Genomic DNA, 26,831 nt, shown 5'->3' with positions numbered 1-26,831 from the left:
GGGATTCGTTGTCTAACAACATATGGGGATCCCGGTTTGAGGAACACTGATCTACATTATGCTGAGACGTGGCTGGAAGCCAATGTCTGGGATTTGGAATTTGTGCTGAGTTTTTGCAATGCAGGGGAATGGAGGGAACCAGTAGCTGGTTCCAATTTAAAGTGCAGGATTTATACTTCAAAAGTCTTAAGTGGTTTGGGCCTGAGGTGACTGGACTATCACTTTCACCCTTATTAACCAGCTTGCACTCTCAAGATCAGCAACAGAGGTCTTTCTCACATGCCCAGTTCCCAGAACTGTTAAGAATGCAATCGGTATTTGTTGCTAGGTTGCTGGGGTTTTTTAGGTCCACAAACAATACATGATTGACTTTTTTTTTACATTGCTGTGATGTTTCCTTTAAATTGAGATGAATGCAAGCTACATAAGTTATGCAAATAGTCACATAGCATATGTAATTTACATTTAATAGCAGACAGCGAGACAAATAATGTGATGTTTGGCAGAAAGTGGCCTGCAGTGGAATGGAAACAGTGTTGATTGTGACATCTGTAATGAAGGATAAGATCATCAATGGTTGTTTAGCATGGTGGCTGTGTTCTACCTCCACTGTTTTATGCCTCTGAAATACCAGTTGTCAGGATTCACAACTGGGGAGAGTGCCATGGCAGTCACATCCTGCTTGTGGGCTTTCCTGGGAGAAAGTAGTGCTGGACTAGATGAGCCTTTGTGCTCATCCAGCAGATGGGCCCTTTCTCATATTCCTCTTTGTTTTGTGCCAGGTGAATTCACACACTCCAAAAGTTGTTCTGGTGCTTCTCCCACATTTGGTGGAAGGGTGGCAGGATAAACCTCCCTGCCCCTCCCTGTATTGAAGTAAAACCTTATAATTTGTTGAGCTGCTTGTTTAACCGAGCTGAAATCTTCTTGATTAGGTTTGTTTCTCTTGCTCTGATAAAGCAAATGAGAGGTTCTTTAAAACAAAGTTTAATGAAATAAACCAAAGTTGAGATGAACCAATAAAATGAATTTGGGCTTCATTAGGCAATCAAGCTAAGTGAATTAAAGCAAATAAGAGACGCATTTTATTCTCTTGCCGAAATAAATGACTGTGCTTGTGACACAGGAGTGGATTGAAATGTTCTCAACCCTAGTTGGATCATGATCTAAGCTCCTCCACCTGTTAAGTCTTTCGTAACATACCTGCATTTTACAGCAAGATGGGATTGGATAAATCTGTTGCAGGCCTGAATCTGTTTCAGTTCTTCCAGTTCCTTGTGTATTTGGTTTGCTGTGAGACCCTCCAGACTTATGGGTTTGTTTGTTTGTTTGTTTGTTTGGTGGGTGTGTCATTGACCCGTTAATAGCATGCTAGGAAAAGGACCGTCCACATAATCATTCCCCTTTTTTGGTTGCTGTGTGACGCTTCCACAACATTTCCACAAGATTGTGATCCGGAAGGGGTCTTGCGTTGTTCTATTACAAATAAAAAATAAAGAATTGGAACGTTTGTGGCATTAAAAAGCTACAAAGATTTCAGCAGGATGTTACGGGACACAGGTGGAAAATAGAACTGAATGTCCATCCTAACACTTTTTGTAGATGTAAGCAGCATCAAAAGTGGGATGAGGCATAACCGCCCCAATACCTTCATGAGCACAGATCTTCACAAGTGCCCAATAAAAGGGGCATCTGCCGAAGACCTCTGTCCTGGCTTCCACTCCTTTTGAATTCCAGTTTAATTTAGTGAATTTTCTGAAATTAATTCTGGACTTGCAGGTCCAGACCTGGTAAAAGCTGCAGACAAGGTGAGGGCTGAACATCAGATTAGTAGTGATAAAACACAGGACAGCAGTACTGGGATTTAAACAGGCCACAACTTTATCAATTAAAGATGTCAGCAGGTTTTGGCATAGGCATTGGGGTGCATCCTGAAGTCAAGCAGCCCGACTGCTGGTTGATTATGGGCACCCCTTCTTCATGTGAAACACCCACACACAAGATTAGAGTTTGGACACATTTTGTCCAGGTTGTGCCACTCGGCCAACATCTCATTGAGGCCAGCCACTTCCCATGAATGAGCATATGAGCAACACATGAAGAATTGGAGCCTGTAACAAAATGTTGCAGTATGAAATGCTCCAGCCAGACAATCATCCCCATCCCCTCTTTTTTTTTTCTGCAACCAGCTGGATTTTTCCACACAGCCCATATTGGGATTTTAGCGGGTGGTTTTTTTTAAACAGAGTTTGTAAAATCTGAATCATTATTGAGCATTTTTAAAATCTTTTATGTGATTTTAAATATTGTTCTATTCTCGTGTAAACCACTTTGAGCTTAAGAAAAGCAGTATGCAAGCGACTTAAATAAATCAATACATGAAATTTTAATCTCAGACTCTGGCAAAAGATTTGAGGGATATGAGAAGAATAATTCCCTTCCTTCATGCTTGAAGGAAGCGGCAAACTTGAGGGGGGACCCAACATTTTCCTTCTATTGGATGTGAAAAATCTACAAACCCTCATTTTCATGCTCCCTTCTGACAGAGCCAGCAGGTCTTCCAACTGCCAGTGCAGTTACCCTCAAAGTTTGAGCCAAGCCAAGCTGAGCACAGTTTCTGTTGAAGCCCCCAAAGATTGAATAAGTTAAAGTCTTCTCCTCTTCAGCCAAAGGAGCTTCCCAGAGCAGCTTGCAAAGGTCAGTAATAACATGACCCACTGTCCTCAGGCTTCCAATCTAAAAGACACAAGATCAAAGGAAAATGGTTTGGGAGGGAGGAGGAAAAAACGAACCCGAGTACTTCTTAACCAAATTCGGAAAAGCCAGATCATGTTGGATGGATGCATTTACCAATCTTTAAATACATTTCTCAAGATTCATTGGGAATGGCTTTTATTGCTCTGCAGTTGACAACATGGCACTTCATTCGTGCCTAAAGGTGCTTTACAGGTGGGGGGAAACATACCCTAGTTACTGCATGATCATGACTGACACGAGCCCTCGTCCTCCTGGAAGTGCCCTGCCTTGAGCGAGGTCTGGGGTAGCTCAGTCGATAGTGCATGAGACTCTTAATCTCAAGCTCATGGGTGGTATGGCTTTTCCTCCTGACTTGGAGCCTTAGGCCCTTACATTTACAAGGTAGGGCTGAAAGGGTTAGCTATGAACCTGCACCATTACAGAACCTTTGCTTCCATATTCAGGGCCATAGCCAGGGTGGGGCAGATACTGTGCGGCCACCACCATTGGGGCAGTGTCAGGATGCTGTAAGTGGCTCCTGGCTGGTTACCCAGGAAAGTATAAAGACAAGGAAAAGTTTCTTATAGGTCCTTTTTTATTTCAATCTTTGCCGAGAGAGGCTATAGAACCCAGCTTCTTGGATAATGGCGTTGTCCCGAGTGAATCTCCGCCGCCCCATCCCTCCAACTTCTTCATTCGGGTCTTCTATGGGTGCAACTAAGTACCCTTGTCTTTGAGCTCTTTGCTCTCCTACTTTTAAGGCTCACCAAGTTCTGGGAGATGGAGGGTCTGGAATGCTTTCTAATGACAACATGTCAGCCAGTTGCTGCTCCAGCTCTGCCTGCTCCTCCTCTCCCATTATTTCCCAACTTTTCCCCTCATCTGCCTCTGAGCTGTGACCTCCTGCCACAGTTGTAAATCTATACTATCTTCCTCTTCCTCCTCCCTAGAAGGGTCAGGATGGGGAGGCAGTCTCTACCATTCCTCCTCTGCCCAGTCCCTGACAGGCAGTTATTGACCCCATCATATGGCAGCCTCAATTTAAAGCTAGGGTGGGTGCAATGACGCAATGGCCCTCTCTCTCCCTGGCACCGCTGCGCCAGCCCTCAGTTTCCCGTCCCGAAGAAGAGGAGCAGGAGGAGGAGGAGGAGGAGGAGGAGGAGGAGGAGGAGGAGGAGGAGTAGTTTGGATTTGATATCCTGCTTTATCACTCCCTGAAGGAGTCTCAAAGCGGCTAACATTCTCCTTTCCCTTCCTCCCCCACAACAAACACTCTGTGAGGTGAGTGGGGCTGAGAGACTTCAGAGAAGTGTGACTAGCCCAAGGTCACCCAGCAGCTGCATGTGGAGGAGTGGAGACACGAACCCGGTTCCCCAGATTACGAGTCTACCGCTCTTAACCACTACACCACACTGGCTCTCAGGTGAATTCCCCCAATGGAGAATGAACCATGAGTGACAGTGGGTTTTTCTTTTGGGAAAACAGGTTGCAAACAAACATTATTATAACAGATGTAAACATGGAGTTTTGGTTCTTCTTTCTTCCACAGAAATGTAACAAACAGTGAGGTTATTCATGGCACGGTGCTGTTGCTTTTTTAAAAAAATATATACTGTCTCAAGTTATAGGCTGTATGCTGTTCAGGCTTGAGGTTACTTTCTTTTGCACAACTTTCATAGATCAGACTTCTCCACACACACTTTAGGAACTTAGAATTTTAACTGGACTGTTTTCTTTACAGACCCCCAAATCCTCCTTGGCCTCGGAATCACTACTGCCCTTTTCTGTCAGAGTATTCCCTCTGAGGACCATTTTTCCTATGAACACCATGTGGGACTGTGTCTTTTCTATTTTAACAGGGTTCTGCGATTCAGAACCTTAGAGCATATACTGAGAACTCACAGACTGAATCCCTCTCTCACACACTCCTCACTCCACTCCAACTGCCTCCCTTGGAACTATGGCTGATCAGGAGCTGTTGCTAGTTAACTGTTTGCTGGGGGGGGGGCACTCGATGACTCAACCTGCTCAGAAAACAAACTTTTCAGTCACAGTGGGCGCCTCAGACACAGGGGCCAAATGCATAGCTGCCAAGTCTCCCGTATTCCCCAGGAAACCCCCGTTTTCCCAGCCATTTCCCGCTGGCAGCCCGGATTTTTAAAAAACCCGTAAATCCCCCAGATTCTTACCGGCCCAGGGAGGCTCCTTCTGCGCATGTCTGGAGTCTCTGGACATGCACAAAAGCAATTTCTGGCACTGTAGCCATTTTTGAAATGGGCAGAGCATGCGTAGAAGCAACTTCCGGTGCTGCTCTGCCCAGTTCCAAAATGGCCGCAGCGTGACTTCCGGTGCCGCACCGCTGCCGATCCCGGATTTTTCAATCTGGGAGTTGGCACCTATGGCCAAATGTGGCCCTCTAAGTCTCTCTATCTTGCTCTCAGGACACTTCCCAGGTCACACCCTTCATCAGCCCTGCTCCATCAGCCACAGGCAGCATGGTCAGTGGTCAGGATGATGGCAGCTGCCTCCAGCAATCTCTGGAGGGCATTAATCACATCTGTGCCCACAGTCAATCCTGCCATAGAAACTTTAAAATGGGGTCATTTTCCCCAAACCATGCCCACCTGTCCATCTGCTGACACCACTGGGCGATGAGCAGGGAGACAGAGTTCAATCCTTCTTAGGGCTGCTTCACCAGCACACTTCCTGCATGGAATGTGCGGGTGAAGCAGAGCCCTGCAGCCAGCAAGGTTGTTCCCTCCATTCAGCAGCTGGTGAGCGAAGGATCCAAAGCTCATCACTCTGCCTGTATGTGAGGTGTGGGGTTTTTTGAAAGTCCTTTTGTAAACAGCCTTGCACCACTCAGGGTTTTGGAGGTTCAGAGAGCAGCGGTGGGCTGTTTGCATACTTTCAAACACTCAAACAGCTTTCAAACAGCCCTTCTGCTGTGTCTTGAAGTTCCACCAGTCAGAGCTTCAAAGCTCAGTGTCACCTGATGTAACTGCCCACCTATCAAATTTGGCCCTCCGGGGCTGAGCTGTCACTCAGGACAGAAAAGGCTCCCCGCCGCATCCCTTGTCTACACCGACAAGCACTGGCTCACCAGAGTTTCAGGGGTGGGGGACATTCGCAGCCCTATGTGGAGATGCTCTTAGGGACTGAACCTACAGCCCTCTGGATGCAAGGCAGGTGCTCTACCACTGAGCTGTGCTCCTTTGCCAAAATACCCTGGTATTTGGATCCTTTGTTTTAAGATGTGACCATTCCCCCATCATTTCCAGGCCCCCACCCCCCACCCCCCCACAAAATCCCGAACTGTGTCATATGGTTCATTCACAGAGCAACTTGAACCAGAGGAATTAGGTCCAACTCTGTTTAGTGATGGCACTGGAATACTAAAGTCAGCAAGGGAGCGTTTGCCTGGAGAGATTGGGAGTGGGGCGGGGGGAGGGAGGGAGTGTTCAGTTTATGTTTGTCAGAGTCACAGAGAAAAATCTAATTAAAGATGGCGTCCGAGCTTGGCAAGGACTGTAGATGGTGCCAGAATATAAAACACAGCTCCTACCCACAGATCAGAAGGCAATATTAATAAACCCATGGAGAGGGGATGGCAGGATCAGCCGGTAATATTGATAAAATGCAAAGCAAAGACAAAGCGCCCAGGGAATATTGGATGGCAGGACTGATAAAAAATGAAATAGGGGCCATTTCAACAGGGGATGGTGACAATATTTCTCCGCCTCCTGCCAGTGTTGTTCTGGTCATTTTCCAGGAGGAAACATTCATTCCATAGCAGGGAAGGGAGAACCTCAGGCTTGAAGAGCAACTGTGCCCAGAAGCGGAGCTAGATGCTCCAGCACCCAGAGTGGAGCACATGCTGTGCACCTGGGGGTGGGGCTAGCCACCCATGGGGGTGAGGTGAGTATCCTAGGGGGGCGGCACAGCAAAGTCACCCCCCTCAGGGATGACACCCGGGGTGGACCACACCCCCTGCACCCCCTTCCTCTGCCAGTGACTGTGCCCCCCATTCAGCCCTCAAAACTCTCCCCAGGCCATGCTCCTTATCCAGCCCTGCTTTGCATCTCCATCTAATGTTCTTGCATGGCTGGAGTATGACCTTGAACTCAGATCATGCCTCTTGCTTTCTTGGATGGAAGATAGAGAGTTGGAGATGGGCCTATAGCAGGCTTCCTCAACCTCAGCCCTTCAGATGTTTTAAGACTACAATTCCCATCATCCCTGACCACTGGTCCTGCTAGCTAGGGATCATGGGAGTTGCAGGCCAAAAACATCTGCAGGGCCGAGGTTGAGGTAGCCCGGCCTATAGAATCGAGCCCACTGTGCAAAAGAGAGCCGGTGTGGTGTAGTGGTTAGAGCAGACATCCCCAGACTTTGGCCCTCCAGACGTTTTGGACTACAATTCCCATCACCCCTGACCACTGGTCCTCTTAGCTAGGAATCATGGGAGTTGTAGGCCAAAACATCTGGAGGGCCGCAGTTTGGGGATGCCTGGGTTAGAGTGTCAGACTAGGACCTGGGAGACCAGGGTTCAAATCCCCACGATGCCATTAAGCTTACTGGGTTTGACTTTGGGCCAGTCACTGCCCCTAAGACAGAGCTACCTCACAGGGCTGTTGTGAGAATTAAATGAAGAGGTGAGAAACCATGTACCCTATAGTGAAACACAAATAAATAGTATTAAAGATGTCCTTCGCATTTGTCACTCTTCCCACTGATTGTAACAGAATATATCTGCCTTCCTGGCACCTGTAGGGTCTTGGTGTGTGTGTGTTCATTCTGTTTAGGTGTGTGTGGATGAAAACTAATATAGCCACAACGTTGAAGTTCTCGAGGGTGTTTTGTGGGGAGGGGGGGTTGTTTGCCTTTGTGTATGTTCAATTAAAGGTATGCAAATTTTAAATTGCCTATCCAGATGGCAACCGTACAGATCGACAGCTCTGAAACACGATCACAGTGAGCCACCCTTAGTTTAAATTAAAACTATTCAAGCCACGGCTTGCACAAGCACATATTTACGCGGAGGAAATCGATGCATGGTGGTTTATCCCGGCTTATTGCTGCTTCTGGGCTGCAGGGGATCACTTGGAAAACCTCCATGTACAGAGCCAGTATATCTTTGACTACCAGTTTCTGGGGTGGGATGGTAGGAATAACAAGGGAAGTCCGCCTTTTTTGTGTTCTGCTTGAGATCTTCTAAACACACACACACACACACACACACACACAGAGAGAGAGAGAGAGAGAGAGAGAGAGAGAGAGAGAGAGAGAGAGAGAGAGAGAGAGAGAGAGAGAGTTGGAAATAGATTGCAGGGCCACATAGACACAGATCTGATCCAAAAAAAGGGAATGATTAGGTTCATGTTATCAAATACCTGAGAACCGAGTGTCACCTGTCCATTTTTGATGGAAGTCCCTCCTCCCCTGCAAACAATGGTTGAAGGATTCTGTGGCCTTGTTGCCTATGCAGATAGGGCTTCAAGTTGACTTAAGCAGTGGCATTATTGGCACATTTGGGGGGGGGAGGGTGGCTGCAGCATCGGGGCAATTTTAACAGCAATCATGATGTGAGCTACACAGGACAAGAGGAAGAGGCACATGAGCCCTGGGAGCCCTGGGTTGCCCACCTGTAATTTCGGTGCATGAATCAAACTCACCAGGAAGGGAAGCATGTATTGAGGCCAAGTGTCTAAATCTCACCCACTTGAGAGCAAACTACTTTCCTGCAGGGGACCTTTTCCTGCATCCAGTTTCTAGAATTTCTAGAGGAGAGCTAGCATGGTGCAGTGGTTAGAGTTTTGAGCTGGGAACTAGGAGACCAGAGTCCAAACCTTCACTTTGCCAGGTCATCAACTCTCAGGCTAACCTGCCTCACAGCAATGTTGTGTGGGAGGGAGGACCCCCATGCATGGCAAATGGATAGATGGACAGATGGACAAACAGACTGACAGACTAGCTCCAAAGCAGAACCACTGACCTGAAATGACCAGCTTATGGCTCAAAATGCATTCTGTTCCAACCTAACAGGACTAATACATTTGAGGAACGAGCGTGGCTCAGTGGTTTGAGCATCTACCTTGAGTGCAGAAGGTCTCAGGTTCAATCCCTGGCATCTTCAAGTAGGACTGGGAGAGATTCCATGTCTGAAACCTGGGAGGGTTACTGCCGGTCCATGTAGACAATACTGAGCTGGATTGGTGAGTTGACACAGTCTGCTGCACCAGTTGGGTTTCTGTTTGCTTCTGCTTTTGGGGAGCGAGGCTCAGCTTTTGTGCTGAGCTCCACTCCCAAACTTCTAAACTCCTCCCATAGCCCCACCCCAAACTGTTGGCTCTGCCCCCCAGGTGTCAAACGGCTTTCTTTAGAGAGCTTGCAATGTTTGGTTTCCAGGGGAGAGAGGAAGAGAGATGCCATCGTGCAAGTTGGGCCGCCCTTCCCATTGTCCGGCGTGTTGTGATTGCCTGTCTTCATTCCAAGCTGGAGAATGGAGAGGGGTCAGGGGATCAGCTGCCCTTGCTTTGGGCTCTAGACTCGGATAACGGGATTTGTCAAACAAAAGCACAGACTGCCGTGCAGCAGAGAGGGGAGGGAGGAAGATGAGCAGCGATGGAAAGCCCAGGGCAAGATGAGTCCGCAGCAGGAGAAGAAGAAAAGGCGCTTTGTGTCGTCTATTCTGTGCTCCTTTTTTCTACCTTCAAAGGGGCTTTTGTGTCTGGTAATGTGAATAAATAGTTATCGGAAAGGAATGACCCCCCCCCAACCCAGTCTTGCTGCCTTGTCTCCAAGCTGGTAATCGCTACAGGAAACAAGGTGGAGGTGGGAAAGGTGGCAGAAAGCAACATGCTCCAGGGGGAGGTAGGTTGGGGGCTGCTTCAAAAAAGCTTTTTTAAAAAAATAATAATAATCACTATAGCTTTATTAGACTATCTGTTTACTGAATATCCATCTGATTGGTTTGTATGAGGTTTGCAGGGAGGTTACACAATGTTTTCTATTTGGCAAACATTGGTCCTCGTTCGTTTCCACAGAGGTTATATGACGTAGAGCCAAGCAAGTAATATCTCATACATTCCAGGGCATTTCTCAAACGCTCTTCTTATTGAAAGGGGGGGAGAGAAGCCATGGGGCTGTGGGAGGATGGGTTTGTTGCACAAGACTGCCAAGTAAACTTCAGTCGTGCCACCTGAATTTGCAGGCATGTGTTAGACTCCCACCTGAAAACAACAACAGCCTGGAAATGCCCTGTGACTCTGCCATAGACAACACACTTTGTGTCGAGATGGCTGATGTTGCCAACTTTTCAAGTGTCTACTATAGCTGTGCCTTTAGCAGCAACTCAGAGCAAATATTGGCCCTTGTCTGCATGCTTTAGAAAGCATTGCTTGTTTTATGCAGATCAAGATGCAAGTACATGCACAGGAGCAAGCAGGGGCATTTTTTTTCCAGGTCAGTTGGCAAACTGAAAGACAAGCTGTGTGGCTGACAGTGTGTGCTGCCTCCGACACAGCCTGTATGTGCTACCAGGGGCGTAGCGAGGTGCTGCGACACCCGGGGCGGCAAATTGCCATGCACCTGGGGGGTGCGGCGTCGCTATGTAACGACGCATTCGTGTTACGTAACGGCGCATGCGTCGCTACGTGGCGGGGTATCGCCGCCCCCCGCACCTCCAAAGCTGCACGCTTCCAGCTACAAACTTCAGGTAAAAAGCCCGCTCAGCACAGCAGGTGCACCACGCTGAGTGGGGTTTCTACCTGGACTTTTGTAGCTGGAGGCGCGCGGCTTTGGAGGCGCAGGGGGCGGTGATACCCTGCCACTTAACGACGCATGCGCAACATCCCGCATTACCGGGAGGCTGGAGGCTCAGCTTGGGAGTGGCGGGGGTGGGGGCACCAAGTGGAACCCCCCCCCAGAGTGGAACCCGGGGTAGACCACCCCCTTCGCCCACCCCCATTGCAACGCCCCTGTGTGCTACTGCACCATCAGTCCAAAAGAGTCTGATATAAGGCAAGAAAAAGATGGCAAACTCCCACTGGGAAATGCTCTTATAACTTTCTAGTGTGCAAATGCAGTAAAATAGCCAGTCAGTCTTAAATCCAGGGTTATTTCCTCTACAGCCCTAGGTAATGAAATGGCTTAAAAGAGAGAGCCATCCACAGTGCGCTGTTAAACGCAGCCACTAAACTGGTTGCTGTTGTTAAACAAGTGCAGACAGGCGCTCAGGCAGAGGCGTGTCCCCGATGAAAGTAGTGATTGCGTGGAGAGTTGCAGCGGGTCATTTGCTAGGGAGGGAAAGAAGAGCAAGTTCTGAGTAGTCAATGAACAGCTTGTGGATAACTCTCATTAACAGGCCATGCAGGGAAGCAAGGCAAACTGAGGCAATGGTGCCATCTGGTTGCAAAAAAATGGGCAATAGGCTTGGCCCTAGAACAGCTACGTCTTTGACATTACATCACAAGCTAACATTATGTCACGTGTAGGTACATTTAAATTTTATTTAATCTGGTTGCTTATTGTTCAGATTTCTTTCTTTTTTAATCCTGAATTTGCAGCTAAAAGCTGCTCAGAGCAATCTATGGTGTGGGAAGAGGGATCCTGGCTATGTTCCTGCTCTCTCTTTCAGCTGCTTTTCCAAACCAATACCCGAAACCTAGCAAGGAGCAGCACAGCCAGGCAGGGGGATTTGGAGAACAATCCTGACTCTCCCAAGGCTGAGTTACTTTGCAGGGGGATGTGGGGGAGACAGTGGAACCTACAACAAAATGTTGCAGCGTTGAACATTCTTGCTCAAGGTCCCTTCCACCCAAGACAGTCAACCGTCCAGTGAAGTTGAATGTTGGGAGATTCTGAACTGACCAAAGGAAGTGCTACTCCACACTGCACAGAATTAAAATGTGGAACTCACTGCCACAAGACACACTGATGGCCAACAACTTCAGTGGTTTTAAAAGAGGATTAGATAGATACATGGAGGACAAGACTATTGATGGCTATGAGTCACAATGCCTATGTCCTACTGTACCTCCACTGTCAGAGAATGTAACCTCTGAATGTTAGTTGCTGGGAATCACAGGTTAGCCAAGCGCTGCTGTTGTGCTCAGGCCCTGCTTGCAGGCTTCCGACAGGCATCTGCTTGGCCACTGTGAGAACAGGATGCTAGATGAGATGGGCCTTTGGCCTGAGCCAGAAGTGCTCCTATTGGGTTCTTTCTCCTGCTGAGGGCACCCGCCCTCCCTGCGTTTTGAGACAAGGAAACCATTTCCTGTGGCTTTCTGAAAAGCAACACCTCATCGCTTCCACAGTAAAAATCAGCAATGTGACCCTATTTTGAACGTGGCCAACATGGAATTCCATGAGCCCATTCCCCCCCCCCCCCAGCCTTGCAGGAAGAAGATTGTTGAGACCTTTTCACCTGTACCTGCTGCCTGTCCCCGAACTCCTCCTATGTCGTTTTCCTTGCCTCACTTCAACTTTCACTTATTTTGTTTGCTTGCATTCCACTCAAACAAGGGTCCAGGACTGGGCAGGGGGAGGCGAGCAAAGAAGCGAAAGGAAGCACCTGGGCACATATTAAAGATTGTGGCATCGCAGATGCTTGGGGGGGGGGGGATGATTTAAACATGAAGTCAAAGACGATAATAGTGTTGTCAGAGCTGGAGTGTTAACACCAATCAATAATTCACTGATACACTGCAGGTGTGCCTTCAGCTATCATGTCCACCTTTGGCAGACGGGAGCAGGGGGGGGACGGGTGCAGTAACAGGCAGTTTGGTCCCTCATGGCCAGAGGCTCATCTTCAAACGGAGGCTTAATGACCCTCTGCAGCTTCAGATAGGGAGGAATGACAGAATCGACTGACACTGGGTAAATATCACCTTTGGTTAAATTACATAGCCTTTCTGCGTAAATTTTGAGTCGGTGGGTCTGGGCCTGAAATGGCTTCATCATCAGAACAGAATAAGATCCCTGCTAGTTCAGGCCAATGAACAATCTAGTTATAAAATCACAGAACTGTGGTGTTGGAAAAGGACTGTAAGGATCACCAGCCTCCTGCAATGCAGGAATCCTTCACCCAACATGGGGCTTGAGCCCACAACCCTGAGATTAAGCATCTCGTGCCCTACCAACTGAGCTAAGCCCAACATCCTGTTCTCACAGTGGCCAACCAGTTTCCCATAGGAAACCCTCAAGCAAGCAGGGTCCAAGCACAAGAACCCTCTCCCCTCCTATGGGTTCCAGCAAGTGGTCTTCAGAAGCGTTACTGCCCCCAACTGTGGCAGTAACCAGGAGTGGCCAGCAAAGTGGGGTGGGGCTGCCCCACTGCCCTCCCAACAGCGGGGTCGCTCCTGCGTACTAGAGCAGAGGTGGCAGTGCAGCGAGATGGCAAGGTGGGAGTTGGACGGGTGCCCAGCAGAATGAATCCCGCATGGCTACTGGTGCACCCACATAACCCTGACGTCACCACCTGCTCTGCCGCCCCCTCCTGCCCTGGTAAATGGCAGGCCCAGCCAGCAGAGTTGCAGCCTGAAGCAGGCAGAGCCCATTCCCAAGCGGGAAGTGTAGGGTATTAAAAATGCAGTCAAACCAACAATGTTTTGCTAGGTAGGCACATGCTAGGAGCTGAAGCTTACAGAGTTTTCCTGCTAGAGAGAGCTCTGAGAAAGACACTCCCACTGTGCCTTGACAGGAAAGGCTATACAGTATAGATTATTCTACCTGCCTGAACACACCCTCTCCTTCTTTCCAACTCTTTCTGCTCTGCCAGCAATATGAAAACGCCTGCATGCCTGAGCTCCAAATTGGAGGCACCATTTTAAGCTAGACTTAAGTACGTATTTGTAACTGAAATACCATTTTAAGCCTGCCTGAACAAAGCTGCTGTATCTGTTACAACTATTCTGAATGAATAAACGTTTTAAGGGGGAGAAAGGAGGAAGTGCTAGGAAAATTCGGTTTGACTTAAAGCACCCTGGATTGCTTCAACTAAAAGATTAAAACTAGCCTATCTAAGCTTCCCTTTTAAGCTGCAAATTGATGACACTCTGCTAAACTCACAAACATGAGGAAGGAAAGATAATACTGTATATAATGCAGGGGTAGGCAATCTAAGGCCTGTGGGACGGATGCGGCCCAATCGCCTTCTCAATCCAGCCCGCGGAAGGTCTGGGAATCAGCATGTTTTTACATGAGTAGAATGTGTCCTTTTATTTAAAATGCATCTCTGGGTTATTTGTGGGGCCTGCCTGGTGTTTTTACATGAGTAGAATGTGTGCTTTTATTTAAAATGCAACTCTGGGTTATTTGTGGGGCATAGGAATTCGTTCATTTCCCCCCCCCACACACACACAATATAGTCCAGCCCACCACATGGTCTGAGGGACAGTGGACTGGCCCATGGCTGAAAAAGGTTGCTGACCCCTGATCTAATGAATATGTCCTCTCCTAACATCTATTGACATCCCAACAGGAAGAAGGTCAAAAGATTCAGGAACAACAGAAGAAAGTCCTTCTTCACACAGCACATAGTTAAAGCTATGAAATTCACTCTCACAAGGAGGAGTGATGGCTACCAATGTAGCTGGCTTAGGCAAATTCATAGCTACTAGCCACAATGACTATGTTCCACCTCCACTATCATAGTGAATGGAATGCGAGTGGCGCTGTGGTCTAAACCACTGAGGCTTTTGGGCTTGTCAATCAGAAGGTCGGTGGTTCTAATCCCTGTGATTGGGTGAGCTCCTGTTGCTTGGTCCAAGCTCCTGCCCACCTAGCAGTTCAAAAGCACACCAGTGCAAGTAGATAAATAGGTACCGCTGCGGCGAGAAGTTAAACGGTGTTTCTGTGCGCGCTGGTTTCCGTCACGGTGTTCCGTTGCCTCGGAAGCATTGGCCACATGACCCGGAAAACTGTGGACCAGGCATCCCCAAACTGCAGATGTTTTGGCCTACAACTCCCATGATCCCTAGCTAACAGGACCAGTGGTCGGGGAAGGGGGATTGTAGTCCAAAACATCTGGAGGGCTGAAGTTTGGGGATGCCTGCTGTGGACAAACGCCGGCTCCCTCGGCCCAAAAGCGAGGTGAGCACCACAACCCCATAGTCGCCTTTGACAGGACTTAACCATCCAGGGGTCCTTTACCTTCACCTTTTTTTAATCACAGGCAGTATGCCTCTGGGTACCAGTTGCTTGGAATCACAGGTGGAGAGAGTTGCTGATGAAGGCAGCTCAGAGGCATCTGGTGAGGAGACACCTTCAAGGATCAGGGCCATGCTCCCACCATTTCTGGCCTTTCATTCTGCACACAGGGGCAGCTTCTCGGGGCTGCAAGCGCCGCCTTCCCGACAGGCCCTCTGGTCAGCATTCCACGGAGGCCGCTGGCAGCCTTGCGGAACCCGTGACCCACAGTCGCCTTGATTAGCACTTCTTTTCAGCCCATTTAGCTACGCAAATGCCTCCGTCATGGCTGGGCAGCCTCGTCTTTGCCACTTGCTTTCCCATTAATTCAGCGCGGAAATTGGTGGTGCCTGGAATACGGGTGGAGCTGCCGCCGCCGCCTCCGTCTCGGTTTCCTGACACCTGCCCTCCTCCTCCGCCAGAGTTAATCATGCAGGGAACAAAGATCCCTTTGAATCGTTTAATGACTTCGTTTCCCCGAGGCCAGAAAGAGAAAGCGTGTGCGGCTTTCGTGACCAAGGTATCTATGCTCCTGAACATTTAATGGCAGCTTGATCCACAGGCATTAACAGGTGAGAATGTTTCCTCTCTGGGCAGTGAGAAGATTTACCTGCTAATTTTCTGTTGATCAAACTGTATTTTTTTAAAAAGGGGGCAGAAGAGTAGCTCAGAATAAGTTTTATGTTGATCAGTTGGTAACTGCACTCCCAGCATTTAGCAACAAAAGTGTTATCAATACTTGTTCATTTTGTAATATGCTTTTGGTGTTCTCAATTAATATTTGCATCCCCCCCCCACACACACACAATTTTTCACACTATTTTAAATACATTTTAAATTCACATGCTTCTGGCTCTTTGGTCACTCTCTGTATGCACACTGGAGCAAATTTATATAGTCTGAATTAAGAACCTAGGTTTTTTACGTGCAAATGAAGCCGCTGAGGTTATCTCTACTTAGGAAAATCACAGTGTGTGTGAAGCAGCCTTGCAAGCCAATGACAGAACGTTTTGAAAGAGAGAGACAAGGAATGTGGACAAAAAGAATGCCCCTTAAAATAAATCCCACACGCCAACTTTAAAGACACTTTATTTTCTCTTCACCTCTCTAACCTCCCTCCTCTGTTTCTTTTCCAGAAGTTTGCTCTTGCAAGCCTGTACTACCATCTGGTGGAATTTCTGCGCAAGTGATCCCAGTTAGTCAGGGCTGAATTAAGACTCAAAGATGCCCTGAGCACCGAAAATATAACGGTGCCCCCTTCTATATGTAATTCAAAACAAACACAATGCCAAACTGGAATTTTTAAATTGTGTAGTGGAGTAAGTGTAAGGAAGTGGTGTGGGACTTTTGTTTGGTTGGTTGGTTTTGAAAATCCTCATTATTATTTTTTGAGACATTATTATTTTGCTGATGCCCTAGCAACATGCTTGGTCCCCTGATTGGGCAATCCACTGCAGCATTTAGTGTAGGCTCCAGATTTGTTTGGAAGGGGCTAAGCCAGGGATAGGGAACCTCTGGCATACAAAACCTCCACATGCAGCCTATGAATCCATTTCCCCCAAAGTGCACCCACCTGCTCCAAACCTGAATATTGTATTCAACATCAGGTGTGGGGCAGGCAGAAACATAGTTGGATTAGCATCTTACCCCTGCAGGAAGCAGGATTGAACCTGATCCTGCAGGTTTGCAGGAACCCCCACCTCCATGCGACAACTTTGAGAGGTGAGTTGGACAACCCAACCATCAATCGCCGGCCATTCGCCTGCCATCATTATTATGTCAGGTGATTGGCAGGGGTGTAGTCCCACCTACCTAAGATAGCCTGTGGGGTTTGGGTGTCATGGACGCAGAGGAGTGGTGAGAGCCACCAGCTGGGCAACCCCAAGGAATGAAGGCTCAGAGCCCAGGGACTGGTGGTGGGACAACAATGAGTAGTAGACAGAGGGAGAAGAGGGAGCAGACTGGGAGGAGGTGGTGTCAGAAGCTGAAGAGGCAACAGGGTTTAGTGAGCAGGGAGAGTATGTGGCAGACAGAAGTCCAGAAGCAGAAGAGGAGAGAGGCCAAGAGGCAGAAATGAGTCAGGCTGGTGAAGGAGCTCCCTTGCCTGCCCCCTGGTTTCCCAGGGTTAGAAGAGGCATGAAGAGGGAGGAGCAGGGACACGCTAAGGCACCACCATGTCCTCCCACTTCCTGGCCACTTTCACAACTGCCCATTTGTTGCCCTTTGCACACTGCAGCTTAAGTGGAGTCTGTATCTTCTCCTCCTTCTTGTCACCACTCACACTGCTGCTCAGGCAGCCTTAGCAAAGAGGAGGAACAAGGTCTGGTAGGTCTTTAGGGATCAGCAGCAGGGCCCGTGCAGGGATGTGGGCCTTGGCTGATGCCCTGTGGTGCCAACTCTGGGCACCAGGACTGCATGCACACTTACCCTCTAAAAACTTTGCACCCTCCAAAAAAAGATGAAAGGAAAGCCCAGCCTGTCTTTTAGAAAGCACTTTAAATGGTAAGCAATTCTTTATTAGTCATTCACAGTTCACAAAACCGGGCATTTATAATAGCCCAAGCAAAAAAAATATAAGCAAATCCTTCCACGAGATTCAGGCTGCTTCTCTGGCCATTTCAAGAAGGAGGGCTTTCACAGCCGAAGAAGAAGACCCAGAGGGCAGAACAGGAAGGGCATCTCCTTCTCCTCAAGAGCCACAAGGAAATAGGGACTCTGGGAGGAGGAACACACAGGAAGAAGATCAGGGGGGAAGAATGGTGCTCCTGCAGCGGGAAAACATCACACGTCACTGCTAGAGCTGCTACCAGCTCAATATTCCCCAATAGACATTTCAAATTGCTAACTGAGTGACTGGTGCTTTTTCAAGTTTGATCCAGAGATCAGGAAAACACTAGAGGCTTCTTACAAAATGATCTTTCCAAACTTTCAACAAATTATAAACATCTATATGACCATCGAAAGATTCATTTGGCAAATTACCTTAAGTCGATAGACAATCCTAAACACCGCTGGGCATTCTCTAGGGCCCGCTTCAATGTTTTCCCCTCAGCGATATTAGCTGGCAAGGCTCCCTTTGACCAAAGACTATGCCCATGTAACAACAAAGAGGTCGAAACAATTGGGCACATTTTGCTCCCCTGCCCAATATACCGAGAGACGAGAAAAGAGCTAATTGAACCGCTCCTAGCCAACCAACCCGGCCGAGCAGGGGAAGCTTACATTAAATATCTGCTAGCTGACTCAGATACAGGGATCACTAGGGCTGTAGCTAAATATTGCTATTTGGTGGCTAGAACAAGACAAGCCATGATGAAAGCAACCACCAAAGATAAAGACCCTAGTTAACCCATAGCAGATGGAGAGGTGATAGAGGTTCTGTTTTTAAAACAGCCATGTTATATGTTATATGTTACATGTTATAAAATTTTAAAATTGTGTAGTTTTCAATAATATTATAAGTTATAGGAAGATAACTTATGAATTGAATTGTATTATTCTTTTGCTGGTCTTTGACCGTATTAAAGTTTTACTTTTTCCTTCCTTACTAGAGGCTTCTGCATTTTCCTTCCCCCAGATTCCTGCCCAAGCTGTATTCATGAGATCAGGGATGTGGAACATGTGACCCTCAGGATGCCATTGACCTACAACTCTCATCAACCCCCCCAGCCAGTATTACCAGTGGTCAAGAATGATGGGAGTTGTAGTCCAACAACATTGAGGTCATGAGTCCCATAGAGATGCCATAGGAGGGGATGGGAGGATCCTGAGGAGGAATGGAAGCAACTTGAGGCATTGGATCTGGGCAAACCTGAAGGGGTTCCTGGCAGGATGGGGGAAGTGACTGTAGGCAGGGGCGTAGCGCTGTTCACCAGTGTCTGAGGCGGGTGCGGGTGCATGTGTGCCAGGCAGGGTGGAGCATGCTTGCCCAGCCCTCAATGCCCAATGGGCACTCGCGCACCAGGCGGGGCACGGAGGGCGAAGAGCATCCCCCGCATTCCCCAACCCGTGCTCCCTCTGGACAGCCGCTCACATGCCAAGTGGGGGCATGGCATGGAAGGTGCTGTTCACCCTCTGCATTCCCCAGCCCACGCTGCTGGAGCCAGGCAGGGCATGAAAGGAATCTCCGTGGGGCCACCTGGTTTTCACGCCCTCCCTCAGATTGTGCGCCCAGGGCAACAGGCCCACCTGGCACTCCCACGCTGCTCCACTACTGTGGGATCCCAAGATGTGTCTGAGCCCAGGGAAGTCCTGGAAATGGAAAGCTGAGTCCAAGGAAGGGATAGTTCAGGTTGGCAGAAAAGTACCCCTGTGGCATCAGACACCTCTAACCAGAGACATCCTGCAGTTGAGTTTCCCTACCCCAGCACTGCCTCCTGGTGGTAAGGAGATTGCTCCTGCAGGGGAGGCAACAGAGACCAAATTGGATGCTGAGCCAATGCTGTCAACACATCCAACCTCCAAGGTTGTGGAGGCACTAGAGGTGGCATGAACAGAGCTCACAGACCCAACCCACTAGATCACTAGATCAATGGCCCATCCAGCCCAGCATCCTGCTCTTACCAGGTACCAGTCAGGTGCCTGTGGGAAACCTGCAAGCAGCAGATGAGCGCAACCGTGCTCACCTATGGTTTCCAGCCACGAGTATTCAGAATCATAATGATTTCCAATTGTGGAGGCAGATCATAGCCATCATGGCTGATAGAGCTAAACATTAATAGAATAGTCCTAATGGTAAGGGCTGTTTAGCAGTGGAACAAAGGTGGCCAGCTGTCTTTCAGTAGAAATAGGCAACCACCTATCACCGCTGTGGCTGCAGGTTCCTGCAATGAGTGGGGTTAAATGGCCTCGGGGTCCCTTGAAATGCTAAAATCCCATGGAGGGAAAGGCAGAGGGCTGGGGGTGAGCACCTCACCTGTCCCTGTCTTAATACGCTGGCATTGAGAAGTGGAGATTGGTGTTCGACGGGCCGCTGTCCAGGTCAGTCACAGCTTGGAACATGACCCTGGAGACACTGGGAGGTAAAGAAATGAGGTCAGACTGAACTTGCTCTCCTGCAGAATCTGGACAAGAGCTGGTAGTGGATTCAGGGCACAAAAACCTGCTGAAGGTGCACATCCAGGAACCTTGGACAAGACCCCACCCACCCACCCTTGTGAGATGGCCACTTAGTTGCCCCAAACACACCAGCACGTCAGCCTGTCACAGCAATATGAGGTGGCGAGTCCATCAATAAAACTGAGGTTTCCAGACATGCTACCCAATAGAGCAGCTCTGGGAAAGGGGGTTGGAGAGGAAGGCATCAAGGCTCTTTGGAAGGCCAGCAAGCCACTTAGGATACTGCAAGTCCACCAGAAAAAGGAGGAGCAGCAGCCCACAGGTGCTGCTCAACCACCTTGCCTCCTATTATAAGTCCACAGGGTGAAATCAAGGGCAATCCTGGGCTTGCAGAGCATGTCTGAATGTTCCCTGACTTGAAACCCACACAGTATGCTCAAGGTCAAGCATGGTGGTCCTCTTGAGCTCCCCCACCCCCACACTTTGTCACCAAACCCCCACTTTAAGATGTATCCCAGAGTGGGAAACCTACATCCCATGGGCCTCTATTGGTTGGCATCCATATGTCTTGGAGACAATGGAGATGACAGCAATATTTCTGCAGTTGCTGGAAAATGGTAGGAGGGGAGAGTGCTCTTGTGCTCAAATCTTGCTCACTGGTTTCCCATTGGGGCATCTAGTTGGCCACTGTGAGAACAGGATGCTGGACTAGATGAGCCATTGGTCTGATCCAGCAGGCTCTTCTTCTGTTCTTATCTCCAAACAGGACTAGGAAGGACCTCTGCTGGAAATCCCAGTCAGTGTAGACAAGAATAAACTAGATGGACAAATTTCCCCCTTATCACCCTCCAACAGTGAGTTAAGCATTCCAGAAGTGCTTTCTTTTACACATATGAGGAATAGCAAAGAAAGATGGGTTTGACAGTAACTCCATTCTGTCTCAGTCGCAGCAGCCACTATGGAGAAATTATCTGAACGCTTTAGTTTGAAGTTTACCTGTATTTAAATTTTTCAATAAAGTTTGTTAAATATATATTTATATTTAGATGGACCAATTGTCTGACTCAGTGTAAGGAAGTTCCGTATGAAACAATATAAAAACAGAAGGTAAGGACAACTAGTTGGCCTAAATGGAATACCCTTTGCCAGTCTCTTTGGGTGTGATTCAAATTGCAATATCCATATGCAGATCAACTTCGACTATAGAAAATAGAAGAGAGGTGTTATGATCTATTTTCCCACTCCTAAGGTTAGAGACTCACTGATATGAGCACCGTTAAAAGAATTCCACATTGGATCACATCTAGGATTCAGTGAATTCATTTTCATACTAATGGGGTAGAACTAGGTAAGAATTATTTTTGGAAACTGGTGTTAAGGGCGGAAGGGCAACATTGTATTGAACTTGCAGGGATAGAATTGTTATCTCAGGAGTGTAAAAAGTTTCCTTAAACTGGGTCAAGGCATTGGTCTACCTAGCTCAACATTTTCTACACTGACTGAAAGTAGCAGCTCTTCAGGATTTCAGGAAGAAGACATTCCCAATCTTATTTGGTAGTGTTGGGGATTGAACCTGGGGCGTTCTGCATGTAGAGCAGATGCTCTACCACTGAGCTATGGCCATTCCCCATATGAGTAAGCAACAGAAAAGTTGCTAAATGCTATTTGCCCTTCCAGCTAGGTCTCACCTATTGCTCACTTTATCCAGCCTCTCTTGCATGGCATCCTTTCTCATATCACTCGTGACATGATACACCCGGGTGTGACTGAAAAATAGAATCACAGAGTTGGAAAGGACATCGGATAAGTCATCTAGTCCAACCCCTGCCCAGGAAACCACCACAACAACAACAACCCAACAAGAAGAGTTGTCTTAAATTTCTTAACCACCCCATGAGGTTCCAAAATACGTTACAATAATTTTTAAACAACAACATTAAAAACAATTAAACTAGAAGAGAATCAAGATAATGGGGAGATCATTAGGTAGTCATCCAGCCTCTTATTTAAAACCCCTTCCAAAGGAGAGTCAACCACCATCCAAGGCAATCATTTGGGATCATGTTCTAGACCAAAGGTGGGGAACCTCCAGACCTGCAGATATTGTTAGGTTACCACTCCCAATGTCTCTGGCCATTCTGCTGACTGAGGTGGGTGAGTGTTGGAGTCTACTAACATCTAGAGGGTTGCAGGTCCTCCATTGGCCAAGCAGATGTTGCTGAACTACAACACCCACTATCCCTAGCCTTCCTGGGGTGATGAGAGTTGTAGTTTGGCAACATCTGGGTGACCAAAGGTTTCCCACACTCCAAACTATTTTGTGGTTGCATATTTCAAGGAAAGATCAATGTTCTACCCCATTCAAGAGTGTGCACTCAGATCATTCAGAGTGCCATTGCTCATCTCTTCAATGGACACCACTGACCCATGTGAAGGCTCACCTCCATCGGGCAAACTGGATCCTTGTCCTGTCATCTGTCAGGTCCAGGCTGGAACTGGATGAAAGTATTGTGCTGGAACACTCCTGCAACAGTGATATGAAAAGTTTGCTTATTTGCACCAGAAAAATCTTAGTGTATACTCAATTCTGGCCAAACTAAGCCTCCTGTATTTATTGCTCTAGGAGCCGTAGTTTGGTCAGAATCGAGTAGACACTTCCAGAGGTATTGCTAGATACATCACGTCTGGTAAATGAGCCACACTAGTTGCTAGAGGGCCATGAAAATTCCAGTCTTCCACTTGGAATTGCATACTCACTTCTCTGAATTTTGCAATGCAGGTTTGGTCCAGTCAAAATACATTTGAAAATGTCTTCTGTACAGGACCAAAAATCCAAAAATATGTATTTTAAAGGGGGGGGGCGTGAGTTTAAAATGAGCACAAAAAGCTTACAAGTTGCATATTTCAAGGAAAAGTGCATATAAAACTATGTGCAATTTAAATGCAAATTTGTTGTACAGCTCTTTTTTTAAAAAAAAAATCTATGCAGAAAGTAGGGGAAGAATGGACTTATTGAAACTGATGCAGACAGAAATACACTGATTTCTCCATAGAATACTTGCTTTTGCAGGCTATGGCTGCATATACACCATACATTTAAAGCACATTAGAAGGATATTCCTCACCATGCACACAAAAACTGTAACTGTAGTTTACCACTCACAGAACCATAATTCCCAACACAATACAAATTACAACACAATTCCCAACAAAATACAGTTCTCCAGATGTTTTTTGGGGGGTGCACTTTCAATAAATGGTGCATCCACAACCTATAAGTCACCTAGGTATTGCTCCTCTGCTTCCTTTTCTCTATCCCATTCTCATCTGCACATAAACTGCTACAGCTCTCACTCACCCTTGCTGGCCTCCTGTCTTCAAAGGTCTCCCAGGTTTCTGGTTTTGATCTTGCTGCTGCCAAATCTAGGCCAACCGAAGGAAAAGTTCTGATCCCTTCCCCTGAGCAGTCCGACCTGTTTTCTGACTTCTGCCTAAAGATCTTGACAGCATCTTCTTCGATCTAAGAGGCAACACAAACACACATGCCACCACCATATTCTCCCCCAAAGTGAAGTTACAGTATTTATCATACAAAACTAGTTGGTCACCATTAATGTCATTACAGTTGTACCTTGGTTTCCAAACAGTTTAGTTCCCAAACGTTTTGGCTCCCGAACGTCACAAAGTGACTGTTCCGGTTTGCGAACTATTTTTGGAAGCCGAATGTCCGAACGTGCTTCCGCAGCTTCTGATTGGCTGCAGGAGCTTCCTGCAGCCAATTAGAAGCCACAATTTGGCTTTCAAACATTTTGGAAGTCAAACGGACTTCCAGAACTGATTTCGTTGGACTTCCAAGGTACGACTACTGATTTATGCCAAGCCATAAATGTGAATGACACTTGACTTCATAGAGTTTCATAAGAAGAGAGATGAAAAGAAATGGGCTTCTGCCCCGAAATGAGATTGCAATTTAGATATCATGGGAGGCAAAGTATGAAGAGAGGGGACTTTGAACAGGACCTCAGCATAGCTAAGTTTTATGCAGGATCAAACCCTCACTCACACCAGGGCCAACCAACTGATTTGCAACTCATGGCTCCAAAAAGACCACTCAAGGCAGAACATCAACATTTCTTCTCTCTCTCTCGCTCTCCCTCCCTCCCCATTGCACAATAAAATATATTTAGGAAAGCAGATATTGAGAGGGAAATTAGAAATGCATAGGTCTGAGATAAAATGCTTAAAAATAAATATGTGTGTGCGGTTTGAAACAACAATGGATTGATGTAAACCAGGATGGAAAAGACTTGGGAATGATGTGTGTGACGGCAGTTCTAGATACATGTGGAAGTGAAAGCATGCCCATGTGGCTCAGTTAGGCTTACGCCTATCCTAGTTACCCACGATACTATCCACAATGGAGAGCCATCCTATAACCCTGTAGGCTCCTCTGCATTTTAGAGCCTTGGTTAAATGTGGTTTCAAAAACATGCAAAAGCTTCCCTAAGTGCAGAAGGCTAACCTGGTGCAGATAACTGTCCTTGAACATGCATGAGTTTGAGGAGGGTGGCACTAGCATGCTCATGCTCATGTGGTTAGTTAACCCCCTGATGAGCGCTTACATAGGTCCCTGGTCTTCCATGCTAATGTTGTGTGCTGGATCCGAATTCCTTCCAAGCAGTCTGCATGGACGGAGCATAGAAAGCTGCCCAATATTAACTCAGCCCCTTCTTTCATCTGTCTCGGTACTGTCAACGCTGACAAGCGGTAGCTTTAATTTTATTCATTTCATAAAATGTATACACTGCTTGATGGTTAAAAAACAACAACCTCAGAGCCGCTTATAAAAAGAATGAAACAATGATATTATTAGTAAAAACATCAGTTCAAAGCATTTTTAAAAAACAAACCCCCAAATAATCAATAAACTAAAAATAGATTAAAACACACACCAACATTCCAAATATCTGGATAGGTTTGTCTAAGCTAGAAGCTTTCCCAAGGATTTGGGCAGGGAAACTTTCCTGGACACACCTGGAGATGGTGTGGATTGAATTTGGGCGCTTCTGCATGCAAAGCAGATACTCTGCCACTGAGCTATGGCTTAAAGGTAAAGGTACCCCTGACCATTAGGTCCAGTCGTGACCAACTCTGGGGTTGTGGCGCTCATCTCGCGTTATTGGCCAAGGGAGCCGGCATACAGCTTCCGGGTCATGTGGCCAGCATGACAAAGCCGCTTTTGGCGAACCAGAGCAGCACACGGAAACGCCGTTTACCTTCTCGCTGTAGCGGTCCCTATTTATCTACTTGCATTTTGACGTGCTTTCGAACTGCTACCGTAGGTGGGCAGGAGCTGGGACCGAACAACGCGTCCCCGAGCTATGGCTTACCTGCCCCCAATTTCAGCCTGTAGCCCTATTCATTACACTCACCTTCTTCAGCCAATGCTCCAATACGTACTCTATCTCTGGCTCAACTATGTTATCAACCTTAAAGGGAAAAAGGGAAATGAGTGGTAGTGAGAAATTCAACAGGGTCACCTTATAGTAAGTACCACCAGTGCTTTTTATAAAGATGTGGGGTACTCAAGGGTACGCAGTACCAGCACCCTTTTTCTAGAAGAAAAGCACTGATATCACCCCCCCCCTCACCAATTCACAGCCCCTTCTGGGCCCAAAGAGCAGCCCAAGGATCCAAGCAACCTCCTGTGCCCTTACTGGAGCATTGTCAGCTGGGAAAGGTGTTCTAGAAGCCCTGCGGAACAAGATGTACGCTCCCCATGTGGTAATGATCATCCTGAGGCACTCTTGGCGAGGGCCAGATCTCCCTTGCCTCAGCCACCGTTCTCATCTGCCATAGAAAACTTGTGGCCTCTGCAATTCCAGTTGTGTGTTTGTGGCAGGAAGACATTATTGCGTCACTAAGCACTAAGTTGTCCGGGCAACCATGATGTCATAATGAGATGGGGAGGGCAGGTATTTATTGGTCAGATTCATATAGCTGTTTATTCTTTTGAATCTGGAAGACTGTGGACTTTACCACGAGAGGCTGGCTTGTGAAGGTCCAACAACTAGCCTTGAATGAGAAGCTTACTGAGTACTGCAGGGCCAGCAGCAAGGTGCAAAAGACAAGATACATGGATGATCTTCATTTGGCACTTAGCTAAAGATCTCAAAAACGGGTTGTGCACCAACAGCATAAAATACTGGGTAGCTGTTTTTTGTGCTGCAGCAATAGCTTGTCCTAATTTTAAAATTATTAACACTTTAAACTGTTCTGCCTCATTTCAATAGAATTATTTTAAATTTCTCACTTTTTATATTCTACGTAGTTTTTAAATTCTATATTTAATATTGTACTTAATGTACTATATTGTGTCCCTCCTCAACTGGTTATTGACTGAAATAAGTTAATACAAAATGCATTTGGGAATTATCTATGCTCACAAGTTTAGTAAAAATGGACTTTGATTTCTGGAATGGTGGACCTCAGTTATGTGTTTTTACTATGTTTTGGTTGGGAGCTGCCCAGAGTGGCTGGGGCAACCCAGTCAGATGGGTGGCATACAAATAATGTAGTAGTAGTAGTAGTAGTAGTAGTAGTAGTAGTAGTAGTAGTGTAGTAGTAGCTGCAGCAGTAGCAGTAGTAGATGGGGCATGAGGACGATGACATAGTATTGGTTGGGTTTGTATATCAGATGTCAAGAAAAGCAATGAATACACATTACTTTCAAAACAATGTATGGCCTGCCATATCCTTCCGGAGTGTAAGAAGTGTGTTGATACAATTGAAAGTGCCAAGTTAACTTTGAATGCATGGTATGGGAATTAACTTTTGTGCCCTGCAGC

The 26,831-nt window shown here is 47.2% G+C and overlaps 1 protein-coding gene and 1 long non-coding RNA gene across 2 annotated transcripts; both read right to left on the bottom strand.

The window, feature by feature from the left end:
* Positions 1-971: 971 nt before the first annotated feature.
* LOC148683540 (uncharacterized) lies at positions 972-8,999 on the bottom strand. Its single transcript, XR_015947054.1, has 3 exons — positions 8,831-8,999; positions 2,520-2,736; positions 972-1,476 (listed from the first exon to the last, which is right to left on the bottom strand). It is a non-coding gene; the product is annotated as an uncharacterized LOC148683540 (long non-coding RNA).
* A 10,852-nt stretch (positions 9,000-19,851) lies between these two features.
* SPATA19 (spermatogenesis associated 19) lies at positions 19,852-25,778 on the bottom strand. Its single transcript, XM_088658076.1, has 6 exons — positions 25,701-25,778; positions 25,416-25,472; positions 23,342-23,503; positions 22,425-22,507; positions 21,672-21,749; positions 19,852-19,939 (listed from the first exon to the last, which is right to left on the bottom strand). Exons 1-6 carry the CDS (start codon positions 25,776-25,778, stop codon positions 19,852-19,854), a joined length of 546 nt encoding a protein of 181 aa, XP_088514202.1.
* Positions 25,779-26,831: the final 1,053 nt, after the last annotated feature.

The sequence above is a fragment of the Zootoca vivipara genome, chromosome 14 (genome assembly GCF_965207765.1).
Source record: "Zootoca vivipara chromosome 14, rZooViv2.hap1.1, whole genome shotgun sequence".
Classification (NCBI taxonomy): domain Eukaryota; kingdom Metazoa; phylum Chordata; class Lepidosauria; order Squamata; family Lacertidae; genus Zootoca; species Zootoca vivipara.
This window is presented reverse-complemented; position numbering and strand designations above follow the sequence as displayed.

Bases quoted from the DNA above. Each gene is read 5' to 3' on its own strand.
- SPATA19 (XM_088658076.1), bottom strand. From the start codon at position 25,778: ATGATCATTACCACATGGGGAGCGTACATCTTGTTCCGCAGGGCTTCT. The intron at 23,504-25,415 runs GTGAGTGTAATG...GTTGCCTCTTAG, and splicing joins TGGAGCATTGGCTGAAGAAG to ATCGAAGAAGATGCTGTCAA. The intron at 21,750-22,424 runs GTGAGCCTTCAC...TCTATTTTTCAG, and splicing joins ATCCAGTTTGCCCGATGGAG to TCACACCCGGGTGTATCATG.